The following is a 20,315-nucleotide window of genomic DNA, read 5'->3' on the forward strand; positions in this document are numbered from 1 at the left end:
TTAAACCTTTCAAGGTTTTGCCACCTTTTCCCGTTCGTTAACGTGCTGGTAGGTTTATATCGATTTTTGTAGTTAGCATCTTTTTTGTCCCGGACGCGTTAATGACGAAAAATAAAATGATGATGAGGTTACGGTGAGGGACTGGGGGTTAGGGTTACGGTCCGACAACATGCAAATGGTTGCCAATTCCTGGAAATTACCTTACAATGCCTGATGATCTTCAAGGGTTGCCAGTTTCTCGACTTTTGCCTGCGAAGCCGGGCTAGTTTTGTTTCCAGGTTGCGTCAAAATTTTAGCCATTGTGAATTGAGTAACTCAGGGTTGATCTCTAAGTGGTTAATCACGAAGCGGTTTAAACCTGGTTTTAACCGGTAAAAACTAGGTTTAAACCGGTCAAAACTGGTAAAAACCCAGAAAAATATTTTTATGTAGTAAATGGTCGGCTACGTACGGTACCTGGGCTATGGGCTATTTAGGAAATATAAAAGCAGTTGTGAGTTGTGACCATTTTGATATGCAGGCCTCGAAATAGCTGGCTGGCGGCCGCCAATATGGCCCCCAATACCGACCTGTCAGGCAGCCACAGATCGCTGCCTGTAAAATTCGTACGAAAGATTATTCATCTTGAATTTTTCTCTTGTTTCAGCGCCGCCAAAAACAAGACATCAAACAGCGTTAAGACTACTACCTTAATTTCATGTCGTGCTACGCAACGGGAGACTAATTACCGTAATTTACTGTTGCTTGGTCCTGCATTTTCACCCTGCAACCAACTGATTGAAATATCAAAAATAAACAGAGAAATTGAATATTTTTTGTTCCAAATCCAGCATTTAGGTTATTGTTGATCAAAACAAAATATAGTTGAACATCATTCGATTATACCAATTTCGATCATTACTAAACATGGAGGCCTACCGTAATATTTAAAGCAACTTGATTCGTACACTAAAGGGGTTTTGACCAGTAATAGGTGGTCAAAACTGCCCAGTTTAAATCAGGTTTTAACCGGGTGGTTTAAACTGCCCCGGTTTAAACCAATCAACTCTGGAGTAACTTATGGGTAAATCGACATGACTTGTGTGTAATTTGGCATATACTTATATGTGATTCAATGTGACTTACTGTATGGGTAATTCGGTTGGAATTATGGGTAACTTGATGTGCCTTATGGGTCATTCTATATGACTTATATATACTGCTTATTATATATGGGTAATTGGTGGGATCGCAAATGAGTACAATTTTTCACAAGTGTAAGCTGTGATTGTTTTTAATGCATTGTGTTATTTCTAACTTGAATTATAAAGCTTTGGTAGAGAGTTTGCTTTGTTGAACCATAAAGAAATAAAACATAGTAGCCTAACCTTAGCTGGTCTAACATACTTTATTACACACAAAAGTTTTATATATGTAGTTTTAATTATAATATGTTATATTTTTTGTGTGTAATAAAGTATGTTAAACACGCTAAGGTTACTATGTTATATTTCTCTAACTTGAATTGTTGGTAAGCATGTTGCCAAAGCACCAACTGCCTTGTTTTGTAAAATTGTTTTATTCTAGTAAGATATTTACTTCCACTATTTATGTTAAGCCAGCTATGAAATTAAGTACTTACTGCTACTGGTAGCTTGTCATTGCTTTTGTTGAGTTTTTTTTTTTTTCAGATATACAACCAAAGAATGAGTGATAAGCAACAAATATTTTTTGAAAAATGTTATCAAGGAGAGTACATTGAGGTAAAAGGTTTATTGGAACAAGGAACTAATCCTAATCTTGTGCAGTCTTTCCCTGAAACTGGCAGAAATTATCCAAAGGTAAATTGATTTTGCGAGATATATAGTTGATTTTATGGTTTATGATTTAATAAGTAAAGATACACTTTTTAATAGTTTGAATAATAAAATGACAAAAAAGTGGCTATATCTATGGTGCTTCACATATGTGCACGTCTAATTAACATTCAATGTTTTGCAGGAGTTATCTGCTGTGTGCATTGCTGCCAAAGAAGGCCATTTAGAGCTTACCAATATATTGGTAAAGCATGGAGCAAATATTAACTATCGCTGCCAAGTATGTACTGACTTGCTACAATCGTGGTAACAATTTTATTAGAGGTTGTATAATGTATACTGTATGTTGATTTAGTTAACTTATCTGCATGCCTAGTAAATATTCTAACTACTTTGGGCTATCTAACTTCAATCAAATTCTTTCCACATAATTATTGTTCGAATTGTAATTTTAAATTTCTCAGAAGGTGCTTGCATAATTTTGAAGGTCTAATGAAAATGAATTAAACATTACAGAATAGCGAAACATCCAAATTGAATTATATTTAAATTGAATTATTATATACATTTTATTATCACATTTAAAAGTTAGGCTACAAATTATTACATTTTAGCAGTCATCCAAATTGTTACATACCGGTACAAGATATAGGCTACATATAAATTTCATTTTTTATTTTCTCCTCTTCCTCTAACGCTAAAGGGTGAATGGTTTTATTCTCTGCTCTCTTTTTTATATTTATCTCAGCAGCAGCGGTTACATAAAAGTTTACAGAAACTTAAGAAATAAAAGGAAAACTTATTTTCCGTAATAATGGATTATACAACACAATTTAACGCACATACGCCAGTATCATAAATCTTTAGTCTTTACATAATATAGTTTAATTCAGTGATTCAAACTCTTGGTTCCGGTGATCTTAATTTTTCAAAGTGGTGATAGCCTATGGAATTAAAGTGAATAAAAATTTGGTTATTTCCAAATGCATCAATTTATATTTTGTTTGAAAAAACAACTTGAAACAATAAAATATAATATATAATATATTTCAAAAGTTAACCTTGTTAACAAGGAGAGTCTAATAGTAATTAATCAAAGCAAACTTTTGAGTACGGTATGCAAGAGTTTATGACCCAATTAACAATTTTTGCTGTACAGATACTATTGGGTGAAATTTTATGATTACATTGAAATTTTGATGTAAAAATTATTATTTTGTTTGTACAATACGGTATGTTTGGTGGGTAACTATATAGTCTCACAAATTGTTTAAATCCAACTGGAAAGTTGAAATCTTAACATTTATGCATCTTAGGGGGCTGTAAGATTGGTTTTACATGGTTAAATACGGTATATAATAATCCTAATAATAATAGTGACTTGAGATTTGACTTTCTCTTAATTTTTAGCAAGGAGAAAGCGCATTGTTCCTTGCTGTACGTCATGGGCACTTAAAAGTAGCACAATGCTTACTGGAAGCAGGTGCAAGTGTTGTTTATACCGCAAAGACTGGAGTAAGTTTAACGTGATTCTTATTATTCTGATAAAAAAGTTGTTGATACTGTATATACATTGTGTATGCATACAATAGATAATTAGATAATATGTTTCCTGTATTGCTGTATGATATGGTATTTGTAAGTTTAGTGTGAAGTACCGTATCCACTTTTGAGGCTTCATACTTTACTGGTGTGGATTGAGTTTTTTCACTGCATCTTTGAAGTCCTCTCTATCTCATTCTACGTTTTTGCTATAATCTGTCTCTGATTTCAAACGGTTGTCTTCTTTTGACCATATGTATATGGTATTCTTTCTAATGAAAAGTCGTTGCGGTTTAAGTTATCAATTTATAATTGGCTTCTAATCTAGTAGTCTTATTGTGTTATTATTCAATGCCCGTTCTTGGCAGCCTTAAATGTCATTCATAGCATTTTCATTACCGCTGGCATCTTTTGTTGGGTGTACATCACTGCTGGTCTACATTGCTTTGATTCCACATCATGTTGCCTGTCTCTCATGTTTTTTTTGTACATTTTATCTTTACCTTATACCGTACCGTATGACACCTTTCTATCAATCTATCATATGTAAACTTTGGGGTCTCTTCCAAGCATTCTAACATGCCCATATTCTCTTTGTCCTTTGTCTGGTCTGTTTTTACTCCTGTATCGAGGTACAGTATATTAAGCTAACTATTGGTCACTCCTATTGTCCTCGCAAAATACCGTAAGCATCGAGTATAGGCAATTGATGTGCTTCTATAGAATTTGAAGAATTACATTTTTTTCAGATATTTTCGCCTGTTTAATTTGTAAATTATCTGTCAAAACATTTCCGTTTGGAAACATTTTTATTTGATGAGAAAAATACAATTTGTATTTCTTTTGTTCTGCCTGTCGAATTGTTCTTTGTTGTCTACCTTTAATGCACTCCTAACCTTAGTTCTTATACCGTATATTCTTTCAAAACTATATTTTCTTCAACCGCTGGCTGTGAATTTTTGCTTCCTTTTCTGTGTCTTTGAATGATATATACCTTTACAGCTCTGCGACCCTGTTTTTGTTAGTTTTTTTTAGAGCTTTGTTCAATCCTATTATCTTTTTCTCCAACTCTAAAGTACAAACAATATATTTTGTCCTGTCTCACTGTAAGGTTTTCAACAAAGGTAACAAATACCTAATACAAGTTTTCATATTTGCAGGAGAAAGTAATGCTGGAAAATTGGGAAGTGTTCACACAAGCGTTGCTCAAAGCTTACCCCAAACACATCAATGATCCAGTGAATGCTCCTTATAAAGCTGTTGTTCAACTGTTGTTGGAACACAATGCGAATAGTCAAAGACCCAGCACATTATATGAAGCGGTAAGATCAATGTCCAATGTTCATTCTGCAACTTTAGGTTTTACATTGATTGGAAATGAGAAGACCTTTTGAGTTGTTGTATTATCATCATTATCATGTACCATTTCCGAGCCCAAGGTTGACTGTCAATGTCAAATTTTTCAATTATGCACACGGCACATCTGTTCACTTTGCTTAGATAAACCTTTTCTCTTTTTCAGCTTTACTGCTCTTTGACTGTGTTTGCAAATCCAATTGCCGTCTACTGTGTTGGAGCATATGCTTTGTTGGGTTCTGAACAACCATATGTGGTATTTTGTGAAGACAATTTTGTTGGGGCTCTCTGCCATGCGTTTGATACTCCTCATGCTGCATCGTTCATTTCCACTGTTCAATCTATTTTGTCGGCATATAAACTTCGACAAAAAGATGTAAGTGGTTCAATGTTTTAATAATTATTGCTCAGGCCTCTAAGTCATTGCCCCCGAGAAGTCGTTAAATGATCTACGAACTATTGCGCCGATGGGTCATGTTTGAAAGTTTGGTCATGTCGGCTTCCACAAGTTAACATTTCTCTAATGTGTTGGTATTTCAAACTTAACTACTACTGCGGACTCTATTTTTTCACACCAACTATGGTTATGCAATAAATTTTCATTATCTTAGTTCAAGATTTTCTTAGTTCAAATACAGGTACTCGGGTAGCCTATTTCATTAGCATACTTTCATACAATCATGACTGATTTAAACAGGTTATCAGGATAACACAAGTACAAGAAAATCATTTTGAATTAGCGAAGATTTGAACAGTAGAGTCATAAGCTTCATAACTGCAGAATACGACTTTATGGTCAGGTTGTCCAAAGCTTAGTGAAGAATTTCAATTGGGCGGACTTGTTGCGAGGATTTGCTGAAAATTCCATACGGGGCACCACTAGCGATGGATTTGACGTCATCAAAGTGTTAGATCAGCTCATGGAAATCCTGTTCATCATAATTTCGAACTTTCATGTCAGGTATGTGCATCAACCATTCTTGCAATCGCCATGCATTTAAGCTTATTGCTCTTTTGCCTTGGAAAAGTGTGAATGACAAAGTTAAGAGAACTTATTACTGCAGTTTAATAGTTATACTGTATTTTCTATTTAATTAAAGCTTTAATTCACTTTTACTTTGAATGATCATTGATGAGGTTTGCAAGTCATTTGTGCAGTGTTTATCTTATATTTTTATGTGATCCCAGAGTGGAAGTGCAAAGTCAATTTGCAGCCATGACATCAGATGACATTGGAAGGATCGGTCGCCTGTTTAAATCGCTCTTTGACCAACAAGACAACGGTACGTCACATAAGTTTGTTGTTGGAAGGTTGGGGTTTTAGATTTGCTTAAAAGTAGTTTTGTATTAGTTTACACATTTAGATTATATATTTTTAAAACTTGATTTGAAATTGAAAATAAGTCAATGAAATGACTACTCTATTTCACCCTAAGGTTGGGTTAGTTTTAAAGTTAAGTTTAAAATTTGTTTACCGCTGTGTTAGGCGTTAAGTACTTTTCGTACAATGTTCAGTGGACCACTTTCAAGAAATTCATGAAACTTTCTTCTTAAAAATCTGGTCTTGGTAAAAACATATAAATAGTGCGAGTCACAATGCAACCAAAAAATCGATCCCGCAGAAACGCTTAGACATGTACTCAACTCTGAACAGAAGGCAGGGAAACACTTTGTGTGAATATGATGCAGAAAAGGGCATTGCATGTCCAACTGGCTCATGGATAGGCCGTATCGTCGCCGATTTTCCATGTTAAAAAGTTAAGCATATCACGGAGAGATAAGTAATGTCATTGTCATTTATATCAGACCGAAGATATGACTACATCTACATACTTACAGCAGTGTTCGGTATTTGAATTCATTCGTAACATCAGCTGCTCTTAAATTGCTTGAGAATGATTTCTATTATTTAGATGGAAGCTCTGGTAAAGGTTTTGCTTGGCAAATTTTCTTTTTTCTGTTGAAGCACCAATTACGAACACAGCAAGACACCAATGTTGCAAGGTAACAAAAACTTTTAAATTGCTCTTAATAAAATGAACTGTAACGCTTGAGCGCAGTCACATAGTTTTTTTTTTTTCGAAAGGTAATAACACTACGCAAAGGACGAAACTAGTTAGATTTAGAACGATGGGTTCACCAGAGCCATTGGAGGCCTGTATACAACAGACAATCAGACATACAGTGTCTCACTCGTACTAGCGATTGTTTAGACTTGGGTTGAAAGCTCTGTATAGTTTATGTTTTTCATATTTTTTTTCCAGTCGCAGTGCTTGGTTAGTTAGTACTGTATTTTATTTCTCTAACCGAAGTAAAACTTTCAATTGCCACCAATACTGTCATTGTATTCACGATGCCACTGAATAGTTTATTAGATACGCTGACTAATTTAGCATTGTATTTTCAGACTCTTAGTACGCACGAGCTGGGGCAAGGGCAAAGATTCATCTTCATCTTTACCTGAGTTTGAGAGAAGAGTTTTACTCAGGTTAGATTATGCTTATTGCTTAGTTTAATAAGCCAATGCAGTTGGTTATAATTTTGAACAATTGTTTGTTTTATTTAGGAAATGTGCTTGGAGCTATTATGACATTTTACAAGGTTTGTATCAGTATATTGATGATAATGTTAAATCGGGTTGTTTAGATGCGTCGATGAAGACATTTCCTTGGCACATTTGCTCATCGACTTTGGAGTTCCTGTCAACGGAGAGTGCTTTGTCAAATTCGTTAAAGACGGGCACGTGGACCTGGTGGACAGGTAGTGAGAATGTCGTTTGATTAAATGCTACTTGTGGTGCTACGAAAAAGCGAAGACATTACGAGTCGTATTAGTTACAACTAGACGGTTTCATTGACTTCAGCTAAAGATGAAATGTCTTTCTATGTGCTGCTGAAAGATTAGTTATTTTAATGATACGAGAATAATTCTTTGAAACGGGGCCGGAAAAGTTCAGTGTTTGTACGCGTTATTTTTTGATCAGGCAATCAATGACTGTCGGCAAGAGTAACGGGCGAACGTCCCAAGGGCAATACCTTGTGACCGTGAAAGATTTTAGCGTGAGCCAGACCAGAATGAAGAAGATCTACTTTTTCGACTTCCTCAAGCCATAGACATTTTCTCCTTGTATTAATGTCATTCGCATGTTTTTCTTACACCGACAAAAACGTAATTTAGATTTTCGGTACTTTGTCACGGACTGACACAATGTAGAAATGGCCTCTTGTTCTTTCTGCAAAAATTTAAGTTGTGGCGCCGTCCCTGCCTCTTAATGTGTGTATTATTTCTCCCCACCATGTCACAGAGTTTGAGTTTGATGCCATGATTGCTTCAACAGTCTGGAATGTATCCTTTGTGCTGAAGGTATGAATTAGGGTGCTAAAGCGTAGAAAAAGGCCCGGCACCCTGTGGCCACTCTGAAGTAAAGTTACTCAACTTTTAATGCGTGTGTTGACACCAGGTGTGTGACGGACAACGAGCTGTTGTTTTGTAAGGAAATTCTTGCTTTGCTCCAGACTCCACTCGTCGTACGAAACTCGACCAACCGTAACATGAGAAGATGCATACGGGTTTGTCATGTTTTTAATTGCTGTGTCTCCGCTTGATTATGATAACACTGCGATTATCCGCTTCGTTTTATTCTACATATACTTCCTTGTTGATTGGAGAAGTAACTCTACTGTTTAGAGAATAGGCTACAAATTGGCCACGTGGTATGTCATAAATGTAAATTGCACTTAGTTGCTTTTAAAGAAAGTATAAAAAGAAAATTGTGAGTTTTTGTTTTACTATGAGACGCCATTAATGGTTTGCTACCTTACGCAGGTTATTAAAAATCGAAAAAAATTGGTTGAAGAAGAAAAAAATAAATTCGAGGAGGAACTTTTAAATGATGATTTTCCGAATAAGAAGAAGAAAAAACAACGTTCAAGAACAAAACAATCTTCGCACAATTTATCCATCAAAAGCAACTCTTTGTCCACTTCAGTTGCAAATGACAAAAAAAATGACTCCCTTTCAGTTCAACCGCAACGTCCTTTATCTGGTGACGCGGAAAACCTTATGTATGATATTGAAAAGTCAACTGACAGTTCCATCGATTCCTTATCGGGCGTTTTGATGCAAAATAGCATGACGGGAGACCACTCTTCACTTAGTTGCAAGCCTGCTCAAATTCTTTCCTCCAAAGGAAAGTCAAAGAAAAAACGGCACAAGAAAAAGAGCTCGGAGAAATGCAAAAGTGATCCCATGCCAATACCACAAGCAACTTCTTCTGTGGTAAGATGTTCATTGCTTATATTGATTCAGATTGCACTTTAGGCAGGCAATTGTGAAAAAGTATTTTTGCTGCATTTTTTGTGGTGAGTTGAAAAAAACAAACATAAGCGGTTGCAAAATGTAAAAACTTGACCATATTAAACTTTTTCTGAATGGGGTTTACATTTTGTAGCAGCTTAATGGTTTCTTGATTTTAGCGACTTGCTTAGCATAATTGGGATGGCGCAACAGATAAGGCGTTGGCTTTCCAATTGTGCGAACCTGGTTCGACACCAGGCTCAAGCTGGTTAGTGGTTATTGATAAACATCGATCACCTCTACTCGTACTCAGGGCGTAATAAATTGAGTAGGCATAGTTGCTAAAGGAAAGGTGGTCGAGAGAAAGGAACTGGTCACTCCACTCTTATTAGTGCCGAAGGCTGAACCTTATCTTCTCATTCCCCAATGCTGAGTATCGGACTACTTTTACCTTTTAGCGTAATTATTCCATAATGGCAAGGTTTCTTGATTTGAACCCTATTAAGTTTAACAGTGAAAACTTACTTTTCTATCAGGCTAAAACTCCGAACGATCCATGTGATGAAGGTTATGACATCTCTAATAACTGGAGAGATTTAGTGATGACTTCATCTCGTCGTCGGCGTCGACAGAGCTCCTCCTCCTCTGATGCGAGTGTGGGATCAAGGAAGACCGTTCACTTTTCGCATCCTCTCACATTCTATGAGAACACCAAGCTCACTGAAAAGACCCGGCATCATAAAATACCCAAAGACGTTGCTCCTAAACCAAGCAATTTGAAACAGGCTGTCGATGAAGAAATCAATTTTGATTTGCCGGTACCGCAGAACAGGAATAAGCCGTTGCCAGAACATAAAAATAATCTTAGTCGGTTAAATTCCATTGAACCGTTTGACGACTGCTTTGAAGATGAACTTGATGGTTGTCTCAGATGGAGGTCTATGTCTCATCGATGGGCCCCACGATTTGAAGATCTATCGGAAACTAGTATGGAGCGGTTGAAACAAGTTCATTGGAGTGAGGATGGCAACGAAGAAGTCACATACTTTTGTGATAACCAAAAGCACTTAAACATTGGCTCCGGGTGAGATTCAAAAGCACTAATATTTCCTTATTCAAACGTGAAAATCCACCAAGAAACAAAATTCTGTTGAAGGCATACATAAGCATCTACAGTTTTATGAAAAGTGCTGCTTTTTTTAACTACTTTTGTTTTGTCTCATGGATAAGCTAGAATACACAGGCAGCTACAACATTTGGTAACAAATTGGTAGGCATAATGGAAATAAATAAAAAATGTAATGTTTAACCTCTTATATATGTTTCTTGTAGGTTGGTTTTTGTTTTTGCAAATATTATAAATGCTTGGAATGAAATCTGACAGCTTTTAGTTCAATGTTTGAAAACTTGCATTTATTTACATTGCTGCATTCACTTTCAGGCCAGATTTTAGTCAAATTTTTCTCGGTCTTACGAAAAAAGGTCTAGAAGTTTGCATTAAAAAAATAAGTTCCAAACGAGCTCCTTTTCTCGCGCAAGCAGATGTTGTGCCTTCTTTGTTGGCGCTTGGGAAGCATTGCAATGTAAATAAGTATCATTCAATTGAAAGACAAAAAGGTCATTTTTACGTGGTAAGTTTGTACTTTGAGCTATTTTCACTGTTTATTGGTGTATATAGTTTTAATCTGTTTGGTAGTTTGTTGTTAGTATTTTGTTCACTTCTAGAAGCTTAAGTCATGCTTTATCTTACGTAATTACGTTTGATTAATGGCGGAGTAGCATTATGTTCCCTGCGTTTTTTGTTTTTTTTTAATTTTGTGTTTATTTTAACTTTTACAAAATATAGTGCAATGCATTCGTATGTCATAGCACTGGGAAGACAAAACTAGTCATAGGTTTTTAATGGCAACGTATAATTAATGTTATATAACATTTACATTCAACAATTATCTTTCCTAAAATATACGTATGTCTTGTAGATATCGTAGAACATTGTATGAATGCCAGTAGTTTGAACATAATTGCATAGAAACTGGGCTGAGCTCGCTATTTCTTGAAATCTTGATCTCCATGTGCATTGTGCAGTGCTGAGTTGAAACGATATTTTTATCCCAATTTTCTGTCATTCAACCACAAGGGCCATCTAATGCTAACTTGGACGCTCTGACAGTCTTTGCACCAGATTTGTAAGATGGTTTCAGCTTACGCTTCGTTTATTTTTCAGATGCAAACTGTTGGTGATTTTTCTCTTGTTCAAATCATTCGAAAAAAGATGATCTTGCTGCCAGGATCCTTAGCAGAGTCTTGCCGTCAGGTTGTCTCGGGCTTGGAGTATCTTCATCGCCACGACATACTCCACATGGCATTGAAAGTAACTGTCAAATAATTTTTGAGATTTTCGCTTAGCGGCGTGTTTTTTGAGAGTCGGAATCTTCGCTGAACTATTGCCGCAGTGTGTGAAAGTGAAGAATTGCCTGTAGGCGAAGTGCCGCTGAATGGAGAGCTGTTGTGCCTTGCTTTTGACCCCGAGGGTCGAGCCTTTGCTTGATTTTGCGGTTTTTAGTTGTAGTGCCGGGTGCCTATTCATCACGATACGCCAAGGAAGCTTGTGTAATAATCGAACCAGTCCTAAATTTTGGTTAGATCTTCTTCTGATAGCGAGTTGTGTGGCGTACTGAACGTTGTTAACCGATTTTTTTTATCATGCCAAGCTGTCTTATGAAAATGGAATATTGCCACTTACGCTAAATTGAATTGCAAAAATCATGATTTATATGTAATAGATCACACAGTCACTTTTTCATCAAATTTATAGCAATTCAATGTAAAGAATGAGATTCCAATCACGTCTTTTTGCCATTTCAGCCAAGCAATGTGTTTTTGGGATCTGATGGAAAATTGCGAGTAGCCGATTATGGAATACATCAGCGATTTCACAGCAATGACCACAAAGGAATGTTGGGTCCGGCCACGAACTGCATGTGTTGGATGGCCTGGGAAACCCTGTTGCCATCTGACAAAGCAAAGTTTTCGACCCAATCAGACGTGACTGTAAGACATAAGGATCAAACATAAGGGGATGTCATTGCGTATATTTGCCGTTTTTTAGAAGCGAATCTGTTATGCTCAAAACGATGTGGCTAAATCATTAAATGCTTTTCCCATCCTTTATAGCAGAGTTGTCAAACTGTCAACAATCGCCGAGCGCGTTGTTGGCAGCTGGCCTGTTTGATTTGAAAACAAGTTCAAGCGCTGGAAGCGTTCTAAGCAATCGATGTATTACAATGCACGCCGGCCAACATTGAGACACTCGATCGTCACAAGCACTTATCGTATGCAGAATATGAGTTTGAAGCATACCGTTCCTGCTTACTTGCTTGTCAACATTAGCTTAGCAAGTGTATCGACTCAGTGGTGATCAGTGCTCTGGATAGACTTGATTATGTGCCACGAATCAAAAATCGTTTAAGAAAAACTTCTAGCCTTGATATGTATTTACAACAATGTCGGGATATTCGTTTTAACAACAATCTTCTTGAGAATCAGCTTAAAGACAACACCTCCACTATCTGTAACTTTCATTTCACTTTCAATAGCCATCGCCTGCGTGATCTTGTTAAGACAAAGCAAGCAATGCGCTTCTAAATGTTAGGTAGTAGCATTGTTAGATAGTAACAGCTTCAATGTAAACTTAACCATGATTAAACTCTTTGACCGACTTGTATGTTGCAGTGCCTTGGAATGGTCCTTTTCTACATGCTGACGAACGGTAACCATCCGTTCGGAGATCCCGACACAGCTCCAGGCGAATGTCTATGCAACATCAACAAGAGCATGTCAGTTTTATATCATCTTTTTCATGTGGATTTTGCATTGCTGTGATGCAATACATTTTATGCAGTTTTTAAAACGCTTGATTTTTTTGTGAAATCTATATTCTTGTTTCAATTTGTTCATTGTGTTATTGTTAATGATATATTGACTAATCTTGAGCGAGAGCAATTCTGGATAATCGTTGTACATTGGGATTTGAACGTTTGTTGTTTGTTGTTACGGTGCCTTGTTAAGCGATTGATCTTCCAAGACGTTGTTGACATTGTATTTTTTCAATATCAGTGACACGGCCTTCTGCTCAGAATTTTATAAAAATATTTTTGAAACGCTTTACAAAATAAGTTTTTCGGTTCAAGTAAATTTTTCCAAAACAAATTTTTCTTAAAACAAACCGGTTGGTTCTGGCGTGTACTTTGAGCGCGAGAAACGCATTAGAGGTTTTTATGATTGCTAGTGTGGCTCTTGCTAGAACGGCTACGATTTCGTTGCTGACTGGGAATATTTGTTAGGTACACTTTGAAAGGACTAACTGACCCATTGGCGCACCATTTGGTGACGAACATGCTGTCCAAAGAACCAGAAAAACGGCTGAAGACTGCCGAGGTAAATATATTACACAGCCTTCTTCCCACTTACATTCGTAGTGGCGAAAGTGTAGAACAAATAGCTTAACCACGAAATAAATCAGGTGTGTGGATTGGGCGGAAAATGTACGACTCCGGCTTCTGTGTTGTCAGAATTTGGAGAGTTGCCAGATTAAAAAAAATTGCCTTTTATCATTTTTTAAAGATTTAATTTCACTTTAAGTTGTCATCGAAATTGAACCAGCGACTTTCATAATAACTAACAAGATAAAACACTTTCGATGAAGTTGTTGAATTCAACACGGAAAACAAGAAGTAATATTTTTGAAAAATAATATAAACAAAATTTTTATTGTTTAACGTTTTGTATCCTGCCGGAGTCGGCCTTTTTTAACAACTCCGACTCCGGACATGCCAAAATCCTTCCGATTCCACGATTGCGACTACACACAGTCCTGAAATGAATGACAATATGATCATCATTTTTTAACTTCGATATCGCTTGCACATAACTCGAGCATAATAATAAGTGGTAATAAGCTATAATATAACCATTACCAACTTATGTGAGTTCAAACCACTTAGTGCTGTAGTTCTTGTGAGGATTAGTGTTATCACATTTGTAATAGATACTACTCATGCTTAGGTCTTGGCTCATCCATTTTTCTGGAGTAATGAAGACAAGGACTCGTTTATCACTGCTCTGGCTCAAGTGGTGCTCGCTGATGAAGATCATTTAAATGGCTGCAATGTATCAGAAAATTTGAAAGAACATGAACAGGTAAAGTATAGCAATATAATATAGACCACCCACCACTTAGACGACAAAGGTCTTTTTTTAACCAATACCTTCCACTGATTGATGTGTTCATTGTTATTTTAAAGGACATTATCAAAGGAACCTATGCAAGGCCAGAGCACTTTATCAACGTTGCTGAACGATTATCATCGGTGCAAGAAATGTTGATTTTCTTCATGGAATGCAAACAAGACAGTGAGATTTTGTAAGTAACTGACCAGTTGACTCGAAATCATGTCTGCGCTAGTTGGAAACCTAGTGAAGCCATATGTCACCGCCGTTTGATTAAAGTTGATGAGAAGGCGAACTCTTCAATTTCATGAATCAATGTCACATGAACAACGACTAACTTCTTCGACGGCTTCACACCAAATACGCTTCACGTCTTCTATAACTCTGCTTCAAAAATTCTACAACTTCTTTCACGATTTCCACCACCACTGCTACAACAATAACTTCTGTACAACTATTGTACTCAACCACTCAATGCTTAGTGAAAAATACGCGGCCATCCATAACGAGTTTGATTTGACCAAAATCATCCATATTCCACGGTAATGTTACGTCTTAAGAGCTAATTCTTTTGGCCAAACTTTGCAACACGTAAACATGTATATGATGTCATGGAAGCGCATAACTTGGTTAACTCGAGAGAAGTTTCTAGAAATGCAAGAAAGCGTCGAATTATCTAGAAGCGAGATGAGCAACAGAGGTTGCGCATTTGCACAATGTTTAGGCCAAAAGGTTACTTAATAATAAGGACAAACGATCAGCTATAAAACAATTGAACTTATATAATCAAAGTAGCACACAGTTAAAGAAATAGAGATAGGTTGTCGTCTGGGCTATGCACAATTGTGGCAATGTGGATACATTGACAGCAATAGCCAATATGTGTGACTAATTTATAGAATTTTCGAAACGTCCTGTGCGTGAGATATAAAAAAAGAGTTTTGGAACTACAGCAAAAATATGGAAAGGTTTTTAATTTGTTAAACCAGATTAGGTGTTGTTAATTTGAACTACATTTTCTTTTTTGCATAGAACAAGCAACTTTTTTTTATTTTGCTGACAGCTGTAAGTAGACAAACGATCTTCGTGTTGCAGTGATCGGCACACAAAATCAGAAATGCGGACTTTGGCATCTTCTCCTTCCCGCTATTTCCTCGTCTCGTTTCCGGGATTGCTGTTGTACGGTAGCAAGATTGCATCACTGAATGAACTCAGGAACACTTCTCAATCCATTTCTGCTAGCAAGCGTCTACCAGAACAAGACAATGACTCTCAAAATTCATTTGTGTTGACTTTGCTAAACGGTAAGCAATGGCTGCATGGTTTTGCTAAAAACTTCCTGTTTTTGCATTGATTTTGATGTTTTTGTCTATTAACTAATAAACAAACTAAAACTTCTATTTTGTGCTGGGTTTGTTCAGTTTTGTTGACTTTTTACTGTTTTAATTTTGAATGTGACATAGATTTTTTAAACCACCCACTTTGGCTCTTAATACTTTCTTAATTCTGATTAAACTGTTACGTCATTATAAAACATGCTTTTTTCTTAATTTCGAAAGTGTTTGTATGGTTTAGCTTTATTCTCGCTATTAATTTTAGGTTTTAGAAGTACGTGTATTGATTTATTGTTGTACACTGTGCAACAGAAGTAGGCGACTGCTTGTCAAACATCGTCGAAGTAGTTCGTAACAATGTCAGTGATTAATTAAGCCGAGAAAGTGATTTATTGTTATTTGAAGACGTGGAAGAATGAGATCTTTTCCATATTCTGCATTTTTTTGTTTACAGGACCTAAATTGAAATTCTAATTTAAGCTTTTCACTAGATAACCTCGCAGCCATAATCTTTTACGCAGTTGCTACTAAAACGGAAACCACAATGATATTGGCCCAACACTAAATAATAACTTCCTACGTATTGCTATGATTATTATTATCGTTTGCAACAACTAAGGTCTTGAGATTTTCTGTCGTCAATACTGTTGCTGCTATGTTTATGGTGTGTTTCATATCATTATCACCACAACTTTAGATTCTTTCTTACTAAGAGAAATGTTCGGTATCGTTAACAGTTTCATTTTAACATTCCTGTTCAGGTTCACACCAAATATAAAAAAACTAGACTTTTGCACAAGAATTTAATAAACAAACTAAATAACAACTGAATTTGTAGACGTTCTGTCGTAGAAGTGACGTATTTTACGAGATTTAATAATTTAAAAACAATGATTGTAGGAAAAGTTTTGAAAATGAGAAATAAGCGTAATTGAAAAAGGTTTTAACTATCAGTTGTTGTAAGGAGAGAAGCTCTTGATTAGTTTTTACAAGGAAGCGAAAGTGCAAGTTTTTCTACTATTCAGAAGGCAGCTCAATGCTAGCAACATTATGCGGAGGGCTTTGCTTTGATGAGAACTTCGTTGTGCCAGTGACATGTATGGAAAATATATTGGTGTCTCTTTAAGGAACAGGTACCTAGCTAGACAATGCACAAGAAACGATTTGTCTAGAATAGGGTTTTTCAGGATTTATATTACGGCCCTTTTGTGATAGCTGCAGGCATGATTAACAATTTTCAGTGAAATTGATGGTAAATTAACACAACAGTATTTTATAAAATTATAGTATTTTAGACAGTATTTTATTTTGTTTATGAAATACAACATAGACTTTTATGATCTGGTGCAGTTGATAAGCGATTATTAGGCTTTGCACAACTTTCATATCATTCGCCAAGTTGAATCTTTTCCCTACTTTGATAGCGAGTGGTGAAAATGCAGCTTCAAATCCCTAAGTTGTTGGCTACTGAGTAAGACACTTTTTTGTGTTATCTTTGCTGTATTGATGTGAAACTGCGTCGTCGTAATCTGCCTTGCACAACATTGTATAGTGGTCTTCCTTAAATGTCGCATAGTGCAGTGCTGTGTGAGTACGTGCGTCTGCACTATGTGCTGAGTTATTTTTAACTACCACAGTTTCTAATGATTCACTGTTTTTGGGGTGGTAAAAGAATATAACCTCGGCTCCAGAGGCTCATACGACGACGACGACTGTTTTTATTTGTTTCGAAGGTAGCAGAGTAACTTTCTGAACGTACAAGATATACTGACAATGACAATGTATAGTTGCAATCGCAAGAATGAAACTTACTTGTGTCTGCGACTTAATAATACGACTATGTAAATTCATTGCAAAGTACCAACACCCAACATGCTGTAATATCGTAATTCAAGCGATTTTATTTTCGAAACAAAAACAAAGCTATGTTGGAATATAAATAAATTTAACCACGCTTTTTATGTGCGTGAAATTTAAGCAATTTTAAGCCATTTGACGTTAACGTACAAAGCATACAATTTACCGTAGTGGTTTCAACAGCTTTGAACATAGTAACATCTTCTTGTGTTTAGGTGAAGATGCTTTTTCCAACCAATCCGGTGATATGCTGCATCAGGGACCTTCTTGTGAAATGCATCAGAAGAGCCATGACTTGAAAGAAGATAAGAAGGAAATGGATGGGGATACCAATTCTCAAATAGTGCATACAAAAAAACACAAGAAAAATACTTCTCTCTGTTTATCTGGTTTGCAAAGCAATTTCAATAACAACATCGGACCGCTTGAAAAAGAAAATGACCCTTCCTGTTCGCTGTCTAGCGGTGACAAACACCCCAGCACTTGTTTGAACAAAACCTGGCATGATGGATCGAGCTTGGTAAGATATTTACATGTCTGCTACGGGAATATATTAATGTATGTCATTTCAAGTTTATTGTAGAGCTGTGAAGTTTGACAAAAATACGCAACTCCTCGATTTTTAACGGTTCGACTTTGGCTTTAAGAGTGAATTATAACAATTTTTTGATTATTGCACATGGGAAAGTGGTTTTTAACAATCATTCATTTTCGATATAAGTTTTGACGTCCATTAAATTGGCAAGGGTTGAATTTGAAGCTCTCTAACACTGTTGTGGCAATCGGTAATGTTGCAATGTTGTTTGTTTTAAACCAAGTTTGGATTTTGTTTATTGACCACCGTCACAGCCCTGGTTATTGTGATGCAAACGCATCCATTTGGATAAGCATTATTACGTTAATAAGGTGATGTCTTCCCTGTTTTTCAGGCGAATGGAGATAGCATTGGTAACGATTCCACTACCAGCTGTGGCTACTTCGATCAAACAAACCGGTTAAAAGTGGATAAAAGCGGTTTATCTGTCGAACAGTTTGACCGGCCACAAGTTAGTTCTCCTGATGATTGGATTGAAGTTGGATCTCCTTTGGTAGATGAAGGCTCTCATGTTTCTGATATAAGCAAAAGCTTGCCTATAACTCTGTCTAAAGGCCATAATTTAAATTTCTCCGATGACTGTGAGACTGGTTCCTCGAGTAGCTGTTCTGTGGACGCTTGCTTCGACTTCGGTAAATTTTCTGGATTTTCCGGAATTGAGCAGGCCGGCGCCGGGCCAAAATTCGAAAAAGAAAGCGATGGGTTTGCATTTTCGAGCCTTAAATCTTCGCGAATTTCATACACAGACATTGATGAACTAGATTAAATGCTGTTCTTCAGCAAGGTTGTCTAAGCGTATGATTCCATCTTGTGAAATCCGACTTGAAAATTGTGCCAAAAGAATACCACGACCAAATGAACTGTCATGGCACTTGTAGCCAAGGTGTTTATTTAGCCTACTTCGTTAGCTGTGTGTGTTTGCGCGCGCGCGCGTATTTTGTACCCTCATTTTTGTGGTGCACAGTTCAATACATTGCACGGTTTTATTTACAAATTTTGCAATGCACTGCTTTGATTGAAATGCACAAATTTGAAGCTGACTTTTTACCAATTTTTTAATTTGAAGAATTTCTACGCAATGGCGATACTGAGTTGATGGTTTCGGCCACGTAAAAAAATTGTGTATCGTCAAAGAAGGCTTCACTTACGAAGGGAATCTTGGTCTATATTTGAGTGATGCCCTCACATCAGTATACATCCCGTCTGGTTTTCATATGGTGTTTACGCTTATATCAGGAGCTGATGACAATCTTTCATTCTTATATCAATGGCATACTATAACTTTCTTTCAGCCATTTTGCTGAACATTTTTATTATTGGTTTAATTTTCAATAAAAGTTTCTTTTAAAAAGTTCAAATTTTAGTACAAAGCACCTTTGATTGTGTCAATTTTGTTGATTTGCGTTGTACTGAAATCTTAGCAGCATCTTCATTGCTGCTAAGATATAACGTTCATTTAACACCTACTCACATGTTCCGTTTTGATTCGGGTGGAAAACTTGTTGCATTGTTTCACTGTTTGATGGTTCCATTTTTTACGAACCGTTTAATTACAAGGCTTTTAGTTCGATAGCTTTTTATTAGGCTTACTGCTTTGATGGTTCAAAAATGTTTCCTCTTATCAAAAAGCGTGTTATGCAAATGAAAAAAGTGCGTTCTGGTCTTGTTGCAGCAAATCGACTGAGTCTTTCAAGTTCCATTTGATGTCACGATTACTAGTTTTAATTTCTCTCCGGTTTTGAAGACCATTAAATACCGAACAGTTTCATGAAGATTGATCTTGACAAGTGACGCGTTGTATGGTTTGTAAAACGTTTCATTTTATTTGACGTCATCACATATACCTGAGCTGATGAGAAGCTGGAAGCTCGAAAGGACGTCGGTTCGACACTCCTCAAGAGCGGTTGCGTTTTTTTGCAAGACACTTGATGACTTACATGAAGCTGATCAGACATGCTGTCTCGATCATGTAATTCAAACTTTCAGCCACCATGCATTATTTCCGTGTTCAGCGTTTGCAATAATTTACCATGAAATCCATCGAGCAACCCTGAAGCAGCAAGATTGGCGTGACGTTGAACCGATTTTACGATGGTCTTGAATTTGTACGGATCTAATTGTACTAATTTATCACGAAAAATAAACCTGCAAATTGCTTGGCGTCATTTTGAAGCTTTTAGTTTCACATCTTCAGTAGGTAGACCAGTTAAAAACGTTAACTTGTCTGACGTGTAGGCATCAAAGTGTATATTTTTCTAAAAATACAAAACTCACCTAATCCTGCCTTCCCCCTACAGGAAAAAGTAGTCT

At 36.5% G+C, this 20,315-nt stretch overlaps 1 protein-coding gene across 1 annotated transcript; it reads left to right on the forward strand.

Annotated features, from left to right (window-relative positions):
• The first annotated feature begins 1,685 nt into the window (after window positions 1-1,685).
• Window positions 1,686-20,163, forward strand: LOC145770818 (uncharacterized). The gene is made up of 23 exons (XM_082582548.1): window positions 1,686-1,820; window positions 1,981-2,076; window positions 3,207-3,311; window positions 4,499-4,660; window positions 4,861-5,070; window positions 5,495-5,655; window positions 5,883-5,977; window positions 6,608-6,698; window positions 7,102-7,182; window positions 7,341-7,454; window positions 8,155-8,263; window positions 8,520-8,972; window positions 9,527-10,074; window positions 10,432-10,621; window positions 11,215-11,361; window positions 11,856-12,041; window positions 12,723-12,826; window positions 13,334-13,427; window positions 14,055-14,189; window positions 14,294-14,412; window positions 15,315-15,523; window positions 17,626-17,930; window positions 18,340-20,163. Exons 1-23 carry the CDS (start codon window positions 1,686-1,688, stop codon window positions 18,769-18,771), a joined length of 4,281 nt encoding a protein of 1,426 aa, XP_082438674.1. The 3' UTR covers window positions 18,772-20,163.
• Window positions 20,164-20,315: the final 152 nt, after the last annotated feature.

Source organism: Aplidium turbinatum, chromosome 5, assembly GCF_918807975.1.
Source record: "Aplidium turbinatum chromosome 5, kaAplTurb1.1, whole genome shotgun sequence".
Lineage (NCBI taxonomy): Eukaryota > Metazoa > Chordata > Ascidiacea > Aplousobranchia > Polyclinidae > Aplidium > Aplidium turbinatum.